The following is a 17,030-nucleotide window of genomic DNA, read 5'->3' on the forward strand; positions in this document are numbered from 1 at the left end:
TGAATTAGATGTGAAGAAGATTTGTGAAGAAATTGAGATTTGTTATTTCCGTGAAAAAGAGCACAGTGTAGAAATTGAGACAGCAATTCAAGGTAATGTGGAAGACAATGTACAAATTTTAAATACAGAAAAGTTTGAGAAGGAAATTACCAGGTTTAAGGTGAAATCAAGTGAAAGGCCGAATTTTACTTGTGTGTATTGTCGACAGACTCATTATAAGATTCAGACTAGGTTAGTTGATTTATATGCAAAAAGTGAAAAGATGGATAATTATGAGTGGAAAGATTTAGCAACTTATTTGTGGGTGGAGAATTGTTTTGATTTGAGTTCTGATCAGCGTATTTGTAAATATTGTTATGATAAATTAAATCAAAACAGAATGCCTGCTAGAGCTGTTCATAATAATCAGGAGTTGGTAGACATTCCCCGTGAATTGATGGATTTAAATACATATGAGTCTATTTTGATTCAATGTGTCCATCCTTTTCAGGCAATTGTTCGCATGGAGCCTAAGATAGGGAAATTGCCTCCTACAGATTTGCAGAGAGGATTAAAGGGAAGAGTTGTTTATTTGCCCCTAGATTTGAAAAAAATATTGATACAATTGGTATAGAAAAAGTAGAAGAGGAACCTTTAGTTATTCTAGTTAATGGGGTTCCAACAAAGAGTAAAAAAATCTGGCAAGATTTAGTGGATGTTAGGAAAGTCAAAAAGGCAACGTTGTATTTAGTCAAAAACAATGAGTACTACAAAGATGTATGTGTTGCAGCAGAGGAAACAGCTGCAGATGAAGACAGTGATTGTTCAGGCGGCCAAATTGAAAAAGTTGATGTGTCTAGAAGTGAAGAAATATATGAACATTATACTATTCATCCTTTGCATTCCAAAGAAGTAATGGGGAATGCAATTGAATTGTTTCAAATGAAAACAGCAAAAGGAAGTCCCATTAGTGTATGGGAAGAAAGTTTGGAAGCTCGTTGTTTTCCACAGCTATTTCCAACAGGTCGAGGTGGACGATATGACGATCAACCACTTCAAATTCCTGCATCTGAATATCGAACTGTAAGATTATATGCTGAAGATGCAAGGTTTTGTCAATGCATTCCCTATTTGTTTCATCTACTGTATGAAAGTGACTTGTCTGGGCTTTCTTATGCAGTAAACCATATTCTGAAAAGTGAAGCACATCTGCAAAATGTTTCGGCGAGGGACTTTATGGAGAAAGTGAATCTGCAAGATAATATTTTAGAATCTCATCTAATCAATCTCATGGCATGTCAGCATGGTACAAATGGGTATTGGTACCGTCGCCATGGGGAATTGAAATGTATGCTAAGAAACTTAGGAACTCCTACATGGTTCCTCACTCTTAGCTGTGCCGAGTATGCATGGGAGGACTTACTTCAATTTCTACGAGAGACCAATGCTAATATACAAAATATAGAATTCAAAACACCTGGAGAACTGTGTTTTTTGGATCCAGTGAATGTATGCAGATATTTCAATCATAGATTTGAAGCTATGATGTCTTTTATTACCAGCAAAAAAAATCCTCCCCTTGGAGAGGTTTTGGATTTCTTTTGGAGAAAGGAGTATCAAGCGAGAGGTGCTCCTCACATACATATGTTATTATGGATTAAAGATGCACCCAAGTTTGGAACAGATTCAGATGAGACAGTGATGAGCTTCATTGAAAAGTATTCAACATGTGCTGTTCCGAAAACTACCGAAGAAAACAATTTAAGGCAACAAGTTACGCTTTCAATCCCATCGTTGTGGAAAGTACTGTCGTCGAAAATTCAGAAACAAGGACAAGTTCTACACAAAATGTCGTTTCGCTTTTCCACGACCAGTGATTTCTAAAGGAAGAGTAAATAATTTAATGTCTTCTCTGCGACATACTGTGACGAGAAAATCACCAAAAAATACATACAATTTAAAAAGAAACGAAGAGTCCAAGTACATCAATGACTACAACCCAGTGATTTTGTCCATGTGGAATGCTAACATGGATATTCAATTCGTTGCTGACAACTCTATTGCTGTAGCTCGATATGTGACGTCTTACATCACAAAAAAAGAAAAGACAGAACTGAAGGAAATGTGGGAGGACATTTCACATGAAAAGAGCCTAAGCAAGAAATTGTACAGTTACAGTCTGAAGATGTTGTCGCATCGAGAAATTGGAGCATATGAATGTTCTGATCGATTGTCGTCAGCAAGTCTCTATGCCAAATCTAGAACCATCATTTGGGTGAGTCTAGGTCTTGCTGCAACACGAAATCGAGTTTTGAAATCTGTACAAGAGATAGAGTATTTGGCAGAGAAAGAACCAGAAAGTACAGATATTTTGAAGACAAACATGTTGGATACATACTATCCAAATAGAAGTCCTCACCTTGAGAATGTGTGTCTCTATGAAGTTCTGCAAAGATATATTTATAAGAGGAACATCAGAGAAGATATCAATAATGGACTATATGGAATCATTGGATGTGAAGGATGTCTAGTGAAACAGAAAAAAGGTCATTTGATTAATCATCGAAAATTGAGTTGTGAAAATCCAGACAAAAGAGAATTTTACTATTTGGCTCATTTGCAACTCTTTAAACCATGGCGAGAAGAAGAGGAACTACTTGGAGATTTTCTCTGTTATGAAGACTCTTTTAATGCTACGAAGGATACCATAGAATGTCCTGTTTTTCCAAATTATCTGCAAATGTTGAATGAAGAAATAGAGCAAGAATCAACAATTGCTGCAGACATTGCGATAGATAGTTCTCAAGGCAGTCAGAGTTCTGCTTCATTGAGTCAGGATCCACTAGGAGGACCAATTATCCAAAATGAAGCTGTCACTGCCATGGATGAAGTGGAAAGAGCTATGGAGCAAGCTCAAGAGGATGTAATTCATTTAGAAGATTTGGTGAAACAATTAAACCTTGAGCAGAAACTGATATATGACGAAGTCACAGAACAGGTTGAACATGGATTGAGTCATGAGAAGAAAGAGTGCTCATGTACATCATTTAAGCCTGTCCGACTGTACGTGAGTGGAGAAGCGGGAACTGGAAAAAGTTTTCTGATTAAAGCAATTGCATCTTATCTGCAGAAAAGGACTGAATCACCGCTGCCTTGTGTTGTTACCGCTCCAACTGGGCTGGCAGCACATAATATTAAAGGGATTACTTTACATCGTTTACTGATGCTGCCAGTGGAGCATGATAACACATTGCAATATCACAAGCTATCTGGAAATGCGTGTTCCGAAGTTTCGAGAGTCCTGAAGAAAATGAAACTTCTTATCATTGATGAAGTAAGCATGGTGTCAAATATAATGCTTGCTTTTGTGCATTTGAGAATGCAAGAAATTCTTAGAACAGACTATGATGTTTTATTTGGAGGAAAACATATTATTGTTTTTGGAGATCTTCTGCAGTTGACTCCAGTGAAAGGACAACCTGTGTTCAAAATGCTCACACATGAAGATACCAGGAAGTGCCTAGGAAGCATTGGAAACGTTAATATATGGTTAAACTTTAAATATGCAGAACTGCTTCAAAATATGGGGCAGGCAAAGGATGAAGATTATACAAATATTTTACAAGATGTGTGTAGGAAAAATAAGTCAACAAGGGAAAGAAGCTTTACATGGATGGTTAATTTCTAATTTGTACCCAAATGAAAACATTCTTCCAGAGAATATTTTTAAGAAAATTAACGAGAAGAAATCTGCCATATGTTTGATGCCTACTCTGAAAGAATGTTCCATGTTCAACATCAAAATGCTGAAGTTAGAAAATGAAGAGATAGTGAAACTGGAAGCTATAGATAAAATAGAGCATATGGGAGCAACAATTATTTTGTCAGAAAATTTGAAATCAAAATTGGATTCTTTGGAGAAGACTACATCTAAAACTGCTGGTTTTGAAAAGACTCTGAATGTTTGTTTGAATTGTCGTGTCATTTTGAGAAGGAATTTAAATGTTGAAAGAGGTCTGGTAAATGGAGCAATGGGTCATGTTGTTGGTTTTGTGAATTACAAAAATAGAGATGGAATTGAAATTTTAAAAATTAAATTTGATGGCATTGATGAAATAGAACAAATTTGTCGTTGTTCAGCTAGATTTTTGCTCGTGAAAGACTTATATGTTCGCCGAAAACAGTTTCCTATTGTTTGGCATATGCGGTGACAATTCATAAGTCTCAAGGTTTAAGTGTAGATAGCGCTTTGGTGAACATTGGAAGTTCTGTGTTTAAAGAGGGTATGGCATATGTGGCATTATCACGAGTCAGAACTTTATCAGGATTGTACTTGATTGAGCGTGACGAAACAAAGATTTGTGCAGATCTAGATTGTGTTAAAGAATACAATAGGTTAAGAAGAGAGTATGCTCCACATTTGCCTCAATATCCTCTGATTGAAAAACGTGTGGTAGGCCGAAAAAGAAGAAATGAGAGTAATTGCAGTGAGGTAGTAGCAAAAAGACAAAAAGTAGATGAAACTGTAATTGTAAGCAGAAGGAAAAAGGATTCTGTTGAGGATGTTGTTAGATTTCAGTTTGAAAACAGTTCTGGTGTCAACTGCTATGCTAATGTAGTAGTTAATGTTGTTTTTTTTCTTCAAAATTTACAAAAACAGATTGTCGAAAATCGGGAACAAACATTGTGCTGTTTATTGAATTTTGTGTTAGAGAAATGTAGTAGTGATAGAGGAAAAATAGAAAGTGTTTCAGAAATTAGGAATCTTGTAGACATATGTTCAGGTCAAAATCCATTTTCACAGATAATTCAGCAGGATTGTCAGGAATTTTTAATGTATATGTTTGATGTATTGGAAGATGAAGGAGTAGATATAAAAAATCTTTTTAACCTTTCTTATCAATGGCAACATGACTGTGATAAGTGTGCTTCATCAAGTACTACTAGACTAGACAGTGAAAGATTTATATATTTGACTTTACCAGACTGCAAATCAGTGCCTGTTAATAATCTAGTTAAAGCAGCTGATCACAATATGGTGTGTACCCAATGTAAGTCTACAATGCTGTCCACATTATTTCTACAAAATTATTGTCACTATGTCATTTTAATTATCCAACGATGTAGACCTGATGGAACTAAATTGACAACTTCTATTAAAAACTTCGTGGCTTCTCAGTTATCGATATCAGGAAGAACCTTTGCAACTGTAGCTATTATTTTTCATGACGGTCCTTCTACAACATCAGGGCATTACACATGCTATTTAAAAACTTCTAAAGGTTGGACCCAATGTAACGACACTCATTTGACTTTCAAACAACGTTTGCCTTTTGGCCTTAGAAATTCATACCTAGTGTTTTTACAGCCAAAATTTAGGTAAAGGTAATTGGCCTATGAAGACGGGAGGAGTACTGATATATACTCATACATCTGACACTATTTGGCCAAATGGAAAGGTGCAGGAATGAGTAAAGAGTCATGACTGAAAAAAAGGAGTATATGAAAATATTGAAAATATTTCAGATGTTCTTGTTTTTCTTCTAGAAAGTCGATGAAATGGATTTTTTACTGAACAGCAAAGTACTTTGCACCGAGAAAAGGACCTCCATGATATACTATTTGGCCTCAAGGAAAAGTAAGTCAATCAAAGATTAGTGTACATTTGTCATTTGTTAGTATCTAAGGTTTTTTTAAAAACACAATCTTTTAGATTGTGTTTTTTTTCCCGCTGTCATATGATGAGTAATTTGAACTCACTGTTTTAAGTGAAATTCAATATATTCTGAGAACAGCAAAAATAAACTATGTAACATGTTGTACAAGTTATTCTATACTTTGGATTGTGTAAATTAAATTGTATTCCCATTCTCTGACGCTCACTTTCCTTTTTCCGTCCTCTTTCAGCTCTTTTAACTCACTTATAATGTCTTTCTCTCACTCTCTGTAACCCCCGTTCCCTTACTCCACTTCTTTGACAACCCCTCATTTTCATTTCAACTGTCTGCATCACCTCTCTCACTTGCATAACTTTTCAGCTTTCAGTCTCTCTGCTTTACTTCCCTTTTCCGTATTTTCCTCCTTTGCTCTTTTAGTAATTCCTGTTTACTCACTCAGCACTATTATCGCACTCTATCACTATAAATCACCCACTCTCCCTCGCTTATCTTTGTTTGCTCCCTACTTTTGACCTTTTCTATCTATTTTTCGTTCACTACTTCTATGTCCTCAGTGCCTCACTCTTCTTGTGTTATGTTCACTTGTGTTTATCTACCTTCTATCGTTTCTTTTACAACAACTTTACTGCTCCTCTCTCATCGTTCTTCATCCCATTTCTTTTACTCTGGTTCCATTACTATCTCTCATTTCCTATGTTTCACACTGTTATGATTTTTAACCTCTTCATTTGTATCTTTTAATTTAAAATACATATTTTACTAATTATAACTTATTTTTTTCTGCTCTCTTTCACAGATATAAAGTGTACTAAAAAATGTAATTAAAGTTACATTTATTATATGGTAAGTGTGACTAAAAAAATGTCGTTTGTCATCACCCTTTGCTTTAAGCTCACTAATATTTTCTCAACCAACCTCACTCCTGTTTCTTTACTCTGCTTCCCTCACTTATTCTTATTCTCCATGTTTACTCCAATTTCCCTATTTCCCCTCTCATATTCAACTTCTTTCAGTCCCTATTCTTTACTTCACTTACCCTCTGTTCTCTTCCTTTGCTTCTTCACTCATTCTGTTTTTCTTAATTATTTACCTTACTCCTACACCCACACCTCATCCCCGTCCCAACACTTACACACACCTCTGACATACACCACACACACACATCACACACACACCTCATACACAGAAAAAAATCCCCCCACACACACACTTCACATACACACACACATTCCATTCAGGTACTGTTACCTTTATTTTCTCTGTCCTTTGTGTTTGTCACTCCCCATCTCGTATCCTAATTCAATTTTTCACTGTCTTTCACCCCTCTTTACTTATACTAACTGGTCTTTTCTTACCCTCCCTCACCGTTATTCATTTATCCCAGTTACGCCACTACCGTTCATTCTCAATTTTTTTCTGTCCTATCGTTTTCTTTCAACACCCACCCACATTCTCCCACTATCTCTAGTTTAGTGTTCTTCCTCTCTCTTCCCTTCTTTCGCTCCTTTAGTGATTTTACTTTTCTCATTTTCACCCTATTACACATTGTCTGTTTTTAACTATGTAGTAAACAATCCCTCTGTGTTTCTCCCTCTAGCTCTCTTTCTCTTAACATTACTCTCTTTGTGTTCTTCCCTCATGCTAACTCCTTCATTAATTTTTTTTTTCTTTTTTTTTTTGGTGCGTTCCCCGGTGCGCGCCCCGGTGCACGTACTGGTACGCGTACCCTGCAGAAAAATGATTGACACAGATTCTTTAAAAATATAGATATATTTTTATAAAGTAAATTTAGTTCTAAAAAGAACTGTTTTTTTCTTCTTTTTGTTGTTTTATATTTTTTTTAATGTTTTTTTGAACATTTTGTACTTTTTTTGGCTTTTCTGAACACTTTTATATTTTTTTTGTATTTTTTATGGGGAGAAACAAAAAACAGGGAATTGTAATTGGCTCAACTGGAGCATGAAAAAAAATCAGGAAAAATTAGTTTTTTTTGGACACTTATGGTTATCACCAGAAACCATAATAAGTTCAATGCTTTGCTCACCATAAGCAAGTAACTTGTTACAATATTTGCATAAAATTTTGTAATCATTAAACTTTGGTTGGATAGTAGCCAATGTGTCTCTTACCCCCGAACCCAATGGAGTGGGTTGTTTTGATGTTGAGCCTCGAGACGATGATGGGGGTAGTTTACTGCAGAGGTCCCTTAACTCTGCATTAGAGTAGTTGTTTGGATGCCAACGCATCATGTGGCGAATCATCGCATGATTCCCGAAGGAATACTTTTTGTTAGGGTTCCCCCTGGATAGCTGATCACCACAAATTAAGCAAGTCACCTTTGCTGCGTTGACTTTTTTAAGACCCCTTGGGAGTTTGTAGAACTGCCATACAAAGTGCTCTTTGGGTTTGTAGGGCTGTTTATCTTCTGGCAGGAACTCCCTTGTCTGTGCCTCCTCTTCCTCATCCTCCTCCTCTTCCTGATTACCACCAATATAATCTTCTGGTGGTCTTTTAGATGGTGGTGGTGGTGGTGGTGGTGGTGGGCCAGATGCTCCAGCTGCTGATACTACTGTAGCCATTTTCTGAGATAGAACTCGAAACAGGTCTTCCTCAGTCAAAGGACAAAGTCACAGTAAGGAAAAAAGGAGGGGGCTTTCATCATTTGGAAAACAAAAGTGTTCCGGACCAATGAAAAGTGTTATTTTCAAGTCACATGATCCAAGCTTTCATCATTTGGAAACCAAAACTGATCTGCACCAATGAAAAGTGTTATTTTCAGATCACATGACCCGATGCGCTTACGCTACGTGCCCCGGGGCGCGTCGCGTAAGCGCGTCATGACGTTGCGCGATCGTATGCGATCGCGTGATTCTGGGTGCGCTTACGCAGTGCGTCATATGACGCATCACGCGACTACGCGAAACGTCATGATGTTGTTTTCGTTCGCGGGAATAGCGCTCTCGGGACGCTCCCGGTACGCGCCCCGGGGCGCGCCGTAACATTGTGCTTACCAGTGCGTTCACCGGTACGCGCCCCGGGAGCGCTCCGGGGCGCGTACCAGGGCAAACAATAAAAAAAATATATATATATTTACACTATTTAAAATTTGTTATAAAAATTATTACTTTCTTACCTATAGATATTTGCTATTAAAAAACCTATGAAATTCACTGAAAAAAACATAGGTTTCACCCCAGTTATAGTTAGGAATTAGCATTTAAAAAACCTATTAAAATCACTGAAAAAACCATAAGTTTTACACCAGTTATAGTTAGCTGGAAATTTTACTCGCATAAAACCATTGAAATTCCCACGTTATAGTTAGTTGGACTCACTATAACTTGCGCGTGCAATGCACTGCTGATGACGTCACATATTACATCACTCATGACATGGTCAGTGACATCACTCATGACATCACTGATGACACCATCATTGTGACAGAGTGACAGACCTCCTTTCACTGTAATGTAACCCTTGAAACACATATTCAAAAATAGAAACTAAAATTTTCAAACAAAATGGAGATACCCATACCAGTTACAACCAATTCAATAATTCCACCATCTATATATACATCCACTCATTCACCAACAGTTCTATATAGTCACTCATACATATACTCACTCATCATATGTAGTGATACACTTATACATCCTGTTACACACTGACAGGCATCCAAAAGTTACTCACACACATACTCACACATGCAAATAAACTATTGAACATCTATTCATTTGCATATATAGCTATACACACACTACCACTTTACTTCTAAGGAAACTTACACATACTTACTCTCTTAAACAATCACTTATAGAAACACATACTAATTTAAACAGGAACTCTTAGAATCCCTCACTCTCACATATACTCACTTATATACATCAATATTCACATATACTAGATTAAAACATATGTAGTTACTGATAAAGACACTAGTGAGACAGTCATTCACTCACTAACACACACATATACACACTCATCCACCCATACAGTCCTGCACATATGCTGTCTTCAAAACACATACAAAGAGAGAGTCAGTCATTCATGCATCTATGTGCTAAGTAATACCCCCACCAAACCATACAAACACTCATACTGATACTAAGAAAAACATCTAATAACCCATATACATACACATGTAGCTACTCACCAACCCATGCAGCCACTTATACACAAAGTGAAACACTAATACATATATTTAAATATTTAAACATTACTCTCTAATATATGTATTCACTAAGATACACTTAATAAGCCAGTTAACCAATCAATTTTTTTTTTAAACACATCCATTTAGACACTTATTTAAACATTTCTTCTTCCATCAACCATTACATATACATATATAAAACATATTTATTTTTCAGAAAGACACACATTCACTGGATGGTGCCATCAGTGATGTCATGAGTGATGTCACTGACCATGTCATGAGTGATGTAATATGTGACGTCATCAGCAGTGCATGGCACGCGCAAGTTATAGTGAGTCCAACTAACTATAACGTGGGAATTTCAATGGTTTTATGCGAGCAAAATTTCCAGCTAACTATAACTGGTGTAAAACCTATGGTTTTTTCAGTGAATATATATATATTGCACATCTAACAGACACAGATATAGGGGCCCCGGCTGGGACCCATTTCAGGAGAAAATCCAAGTTTGTGCCCATTACACCAAGAGACAATATTGATGTTTTTAGTGATTTAGTTAAAGGGGACTTTGACAAACTATTAGAAAATCGAACGATATGTAGAAATATCAGTAAAGAACAAAGAATTGCTATTAAGAACTTACAACAAAATACTGATATAATAATCAAGCCCTCAGATAAGGGTGGGAACATTGTGCTGATGCCCAGGAATATGTACATAGAAGAGGCTATGAGACAACTGCCAGACGAAAGATGTTACTGTAAAGTAGATAAGCGGTACATAGTGAATCTACGAGAAGAATACTACAAACAACTGGGGCACTGGCGAGATAAAGGTTTACTAACATGGTATGAAGAGAGGTTTATCCACAAGGATAATCCTAAAACCCCTACCTTTTATCTGTTGCCAAAAGTGCACAAAAATATATCGAAACCACCGGGTAGACCAATAGTCGCATCTATCGATAGCCTCTTTGAGCATACCAGCATTTATATAGACTATTTTCTTTTCCCATGTGTCAAAGAATTATCCTCCTATGTGAGGGATACCACCGATTTTATCCACAAAATTTCAAGTATTGATTTGGACGAACAATGTTGGCTGGTATGTTTGGATGTCGAGTCCCTATATACAAGTATAAGGCATAAGGATGGCATTAAAGCGTGTCAGTTCTTTTTGAAACAACGGAAATTGGAATATCTTGAACATACTTGTATGGTTTTAGAAATGATTAGGCTGTGTCTGAATGAAAATGTATTTCTGTTTAACAAAGAACACTACAGACAACAACAAGGAACTTCCATGGGCACCTGCTTCGCCCCCAGTTATGCCAACCTCATGGTGGGCTGGTGGGAGAAGCAGGTGCTCTGGAATGACGAAACAGAAAAATGGGCATTGAACGTAGTACGATGGCTAAGATATATAGATGATGTCTTTTTTGTGTGGCGGGGAACGGAAAATGATCTGAATTGTTTCATTGACTGTTTAAATGATAATCATGTGAATTTAAAATTTACAAGGCACTACAGCAGACACTCCGTAGACTTCTTAGATATCAAAGTCACCAATACCAGTAACCAACTAGCCACCTCACTTTTCCGTAAGGAGACAGCAGGGAACTCTCTACTCCATTCTTCCAGCGACCACCCCCCTAGTTTTCGGTGGGGAATCCCTTTTAGTGAATTCCTGAGAGCTAAAAGAAATTGCTCAACAGAATCACACTTCCAAAACGTTAAGGAGGAGATGAAAGAAAGATTCAAAGCCAGGGGGTATTCCTCCAAATCCCTCAAGGAAGCTGAATCTAGAGTTGACAAAATATCAAGGGAGAAAGCCTTAACACCTAAAACTAGTAATGATTTGATTTCCAAAACAGAAACCCCAAAAGTGAGGTTTATCACCAAATACTGCAACCACTCTAACCAGATAAGACAAATACTGAGAAACAGGTGGGACATACTGAGGCAAGATCCCATACTAAGAAACGCCATTGGCAGCTCACCTGGCATTTCGTACCAACGTGGCCAATCATTGAGGGATTGCCTAGTACAGAGTCACCTAGCCCCCAAAGAGACTGACTGGCTGAAAACAACTAAGGGTTTCAGGAAATGTGGAAATTGCAAGGCTTGCAAATATAGTCAAAATTGTAATGAGATCCTCCTATCTAAAACGAAAATGAAATGGAAGATCAACACCTTGATAACATGCACCACAGAATACGTTGTATACCTGATTCGTTGCCCATGCGACTTATGGTATATTGGGTCAACTACAGCACCTGTCAAGAAACATATTCTTGAGCATTTCCGAGCGATTACTAACCAAGACTTCTCTTACAGCACAGGTAGGCATTTTAGTCGATTCCACCAAAGTGATGCTTCTAAAGCAAACTACATAGGAATTGCCACCATCAAAAGTAGCATCAGGGGTGGTGACAGATTGGGAGCACTACGCAAATTAGAATCAAGACTGATTCTTTTGGCAGGCACCCGTTTCCCTGTCGGTTTAAATATGGACGAGGAATTACATTCCCATCTTTAAATAAATTGATTTCCCTTGTGAAAAATAGAACAGCTGAACTCTCACCTAAATACTATACCACTTGTTTTATTTACCCTTCCCGCACTTTCTCACCCCCTAAACCCCTTTCTCTTACACGTGAAACCAGTCTCTAATTAGCCATGATGTAGTTTGTGTAACATACAATTGAGTAGGTCCTCTGAGTATAATCATGAACTCTATAGACTGCCTTTCTCTTGTACTGGATAAATCACCGAATTTTTTTCCTCTCCTTCCTTTAGGTTGTGAAGAAGAGAATACTGCTTTTGAGCGACGTCTATACATGAGATATTTACGTTCTTCCCACAATGTCTTTTGTGTGTATTTTCACAGTTGATACCTGTAGAATTCAATAGAGTTATCTGCATGGAATAGGTTTGAAGGTACTATACCACAATTGTCCTTGGAGTAATCATGCATTACGATGTGTACGGGTACTATACCGAAATTTTTGGGACCTGCTAAATCTAACATGTGAACGGAGTTTCTCCCTCATGTATGAAAAGAGAGATGGTTGTGTTAATTTGTATATTATTAAAAAAAAAGGGGCATTTTCTCTTTTATTTTCACTTTGTTCACATTTAGAAACTTTGTATATATTTCTGCCAGTGATTGTAACTGATACAGAAGTCTAAACACTGCTCTGAGTCTTAAAGAGAAATGTTGTTTATGTCTATGATTAAACGTGTTTACACCTTTAAATAGTGGGTTGAGAAAAAACGCGGGTCATGTGACCAAGAACAACTTGTTGTTCGAAACGCGTTATCTCTTGACCTCTGTGCCTGCCGAATAAAGAACTTTTTCGGATGAACTGTGGGCTTGTCTGAATTCAGTGGATCGGATTCTATCTTTGCATATATATATAGATATATATATATATTTCCACACAAAGCTCGCAACTTACTCCAAGGACGAGCCACACCAATCCAGGAAGTTCAATGTATATTCATTCGGGCACAACGTCTCGTTTCGAACCTCAACAGGTTTTGGTCACATGACCAGCTCAGCGAGTTTCCGTATTTTTCAAATTTTTTGGGGCGTCCGACATGACACAGATGACATGCAAAACCCACTTCATCAAAGCCACAAATCACTGTGAACCGTAGTCAATATACAGTGTTCTGAACATATTTAAGTGCAAAAACAAGTAAATGCAAAAATAAAAATAAATATTAATACACAATCCATTTGCAATGGGTACATAAGGTGCCTTCTGTGTAACCTCGTAATTTACAACTTGCGAATACATCAATTCTGTATTTTATTCACACTAGCTACCATGACAGTGATACACGTGTGTTGATATTTGACCTGACAAGATTGTACCAGGCTATTTCCACGATTCGGGTATAGTACCCAAAGTTGGTCAAAGTGACATTTACTTATTAATTCATACACACTCTTAATTCTCACTTGACTTTATGATGTTAAACATAATAGACGCATGCATTGCATTTTTACACAGGTCAAACCTTGTGAGCATAATTGCTGTAACAGTAATACATGATATACACGGCACCCAGGTGGCCAGTTATTTATCTTAGGTATATGACCTTTCCTAAAGTACAGTCGATATGGTACAGCATGATGTTCCTAACTTGTTTTCTAAATAGATTCACCTTGCTGTGCATTTCAATATGCTACAAATACTAATCAAATTCATGGGGATTCTAATAATGAGAATATCGGCTGTTACTTAAACCAGTCCGGATCTTCGTGCACTTAAACCTCTAATTGGAACCTGATATTCCGGGATCAAGCAATCAAACACTGCCATTCTGCAAGAAAATAAAGAAATATTAATCACTGTTGGTTTTATCCAATTCATTTGTATTGACATATCTCAACAAGGTTTCTCCTGTTACCATATATTGGATTTATATGTATTGCAAATTAGTACCCATGGTTCAAATTCCGAATTAAGGAATACAGACAAGTAACAAAAAAAGAAGAAAGGTTGTGGGTAATATGTATGTCATATATGCTAAATAAAAAAGTTTCAAAGATCATTCTGAAAATTAATCAGTAACTCTAGCTCCTGAAAGATAAAACGGGAGATCCTCCCACACTATTTACAAATGTACATGAAGCTCTTCATCATTATTCATGCCTATGGGGGAAACACTCCCGGCTTGCAAAATAAACCAGGACTCTGATCTACGTAAGGCTAGTGTCCGGTTGCCCCCTCTCGGGTTCATAGGTATAGTATCTAGTGCGAAGTATTTGGCAGTGGTCCAGTCACCATTGTCTGCTTAGTGAAAGTGTCTTGCCATGCTGTAACTAGTCTTTATTAGTTATAGCCCTCCAATGCTCTAGAATTATTTTCTTCACAGGGAAGGTTGTGGACCCAATGTACTACTTACCACATACTCCGTTCCACAACTGATGTTTTTCTTGATTTTACACTTTGTGGTAGTTCTCTGTAGCTTAGCCTCCCTGGCATTCTCACTGTGGCTGCAAGCTTTACACTTCACACACTTGTGGAACCCTCTTGCCTTTTCCAACCAATTGGACTTCCGATGTTCCATGTGGCTACGCATCACCATATCTTTAATAGAGAGACCTTTTCTTTATGTAATGGATGGAGTCTGTCCCAATTTGGCCCTGAGGGTGGGATCTTGTGTTAAAATATCCCTTCTCTTTCTTATTATTTTCTTAAAGTTGGTGGACTGAGTGTTGTATCTTGTGACCAATCTAATCTGGGCCTCTATTTCCTCCTGTCTTGTTTTAAGTGCTCTTTACAATGCTTCCCTTCTTTCAATGCTATCTGCTCCTTTGACTCCCACTTTGAGGATTTTGAGGGGATAACCTTGTGGAAAAGTAAATTTTGCCATGTTCTGTGTCCCTACGTGTCCCCCATCTTATGTTATGTGTGTATGATTAATATGCATATGTATTCCCCATGTTTGATTAAAGACGCAATTACAGTTGTGTCCATCTCTAGTATGCCAGTTTCCAGTTCTCGTGAAAGCTGCGAATATCAGGCCTATGTAAAGTTACGTTGCCACGTTTCTCAGTGTGCACGTTATTTCATTGTAAAGTCCCCGTTTCTAGGCCTCAAAAGGGCCCGGACACCAGATTCAGCTCCTGTCTCCTGAGCCCTCGCTGAGGAGCGATACAGCCCCCACCTGTATCCTCGACCCTTCACTTACTTCCTGCCTCACAGTGCCCGGCTCGGCCTGGCTCTGCCTACGAGTCTGCCAAGAGTATGTTATGATTCTAGTTAACAGTTCAGCCCTCCTTCTCTGCATTCCTAAGCTACTGAATCACATCAATAGTTTCCGTCATTGTCTAGCCTTTACGTCTCCATGTAGGAGAAATACTGTATTAATGGTCATTTAATATTCTTCATCACGCACTACATGTAGAATAATGCATGCTCCAGTCTTAGAGTCTGTTAGCCTCTCCCCTCCTGACTCTTAGTTTATATCAACATGTTCTCTAAACATCAGATACTAGATAGGGTTTAGGTACATGTCGCCCTGACTCTCCAGACTTCAGTCTCTACTCCTAGCACAGAGTTCATAGCCCCCAGCTTCTCCTAGTAACACGTCATTGTCAGTTTGCGCGCACCATTAGGTTAGAGGTCCCGGCTCCTTAGGTAGCCCCCTCCATGTTTCCGCCCCATTTATGACATATTCTGTTACGTTTACATCACATGTCTATGTATATGCCTCTTGTTACACCCACTTTCACCCTTATCTTTCGCGACCGCTATTGACCACACCCACTGCTCCGCCTATCATATGTATTGTAATGCAACTGTTTTAGTATATATGCTTGTACATTGTTATTAAAGTCAGCGCGCTCATTCCCTGTCCCCCCTGCAGGGCCCTGCCATCCTGTTCCCGTGCAGGTTGTCCTGTTCCTGTCCTTTTATGCTGTATTAAACCTGCAAACTCCTACTACCTCGAATCTTGACTCTTATTTATTGAGCTATCTGTTATTGCTATGTCCAGTCAAACCTAGATCCGGTATTATTTATTTATATACCACATAATGGCGCCCGAATAGGGACTTGCCCTTTCCCCACGCGCCGGTGAAGCCACGCCGGCCCCCTGACCCTCTGCAGCCGTGACGGAACCATACCGTGCACGTGCAGATATTTCTGCTTCAAGTATCCCTCAGGCCCACGGAGGAGACGGAGGTGGCGGTCCAGCATCCAGACGAGGCGGTGGAGGAACGCGGCGAGTCCCGACCAGAGCCCAAGCCGAGAGTCCAAGGTCCGAGGTATCCGGAGGCCCACCCGTAACTGAAGTCCGAAGTTCGTCTGTCCGGCGCTGAAGCAGTCCAGTCCAGTCCGAGGCCTTCCGTTCTTGCTGCCCGGTGAGTACCGTTGCTGGGGTAGTATCTAGACAGGGTCAATCTAATTGTCTCTGGTCCGTGGGTTTTGGTGGTACACAGACCCAAAACGAAGTGTCCACTTCGGTGGATGCGGGTCCTGACGTGTCTCTTTATGAGACCGGTAAGTTTCGTACTGTTTTAGCAGTGCATCTAGTTTCTGTTCTAGTCAGTTCTGTTCTCGAGGAAATTCATGTATTCTGTTTTCAGTATTCCAGGTGGTATTCTGTTCGAACTGTTATTTTAAATGTTCTTCATGTATTTTTAATGTCGTGGTATGAAAGTGGTGTAATTATCGTGTTCATTGTGTATTGTAT

General features: G+C 38.4%; 1 protein-coding gene across 3 annotated transcripts in view; it reads left to right on the plus strand.

The window, feature by feature from the left end:
- Nucleotides 1-17,030, plus strand: part of LOC144770790 (phospholipase A2 inhibitor and Ly6/PLAUR domain-containing protein-like) — a 299,505-nt gene that overhangs the window by 243,419 nt on the left and 39,056 nt on the right. Inside the window, exon 5 of one of the 3 annotated variants that reach the window (XM_078655545.1) lies at nt 12,615-14,013. The exons of the other annotated variants lie outside the window; for them this stretch is intronic. Coding sequence (XP_078511671.1) covers nt 12,615-12,709 — 95 coding nt within the window. The 3' untranslated portion in view covers nt 12,710-14,013. Of the gene's footprint in view, nt 1-12,614; nt 14,014-17,030 lie in introns of those variants that run through there. 3 annotated transcript variants of the gene reach the window in all.

The sequence above is a fragment of the Lissotriton helveticus genome, chromosome 7 (assembly GCF_964261635.1).
Source record: "Lissotriton helveticus chromosome 7, aLisHel1.1, whole genome shotgun sequence".
In the NCBI taxonomy this organism is placed as follows: Eukaryota; Metazoa; Chordata; class Amphibia; order Caudata; family Salamandridae; genus Lissotriton; species Lissotriton helveticus.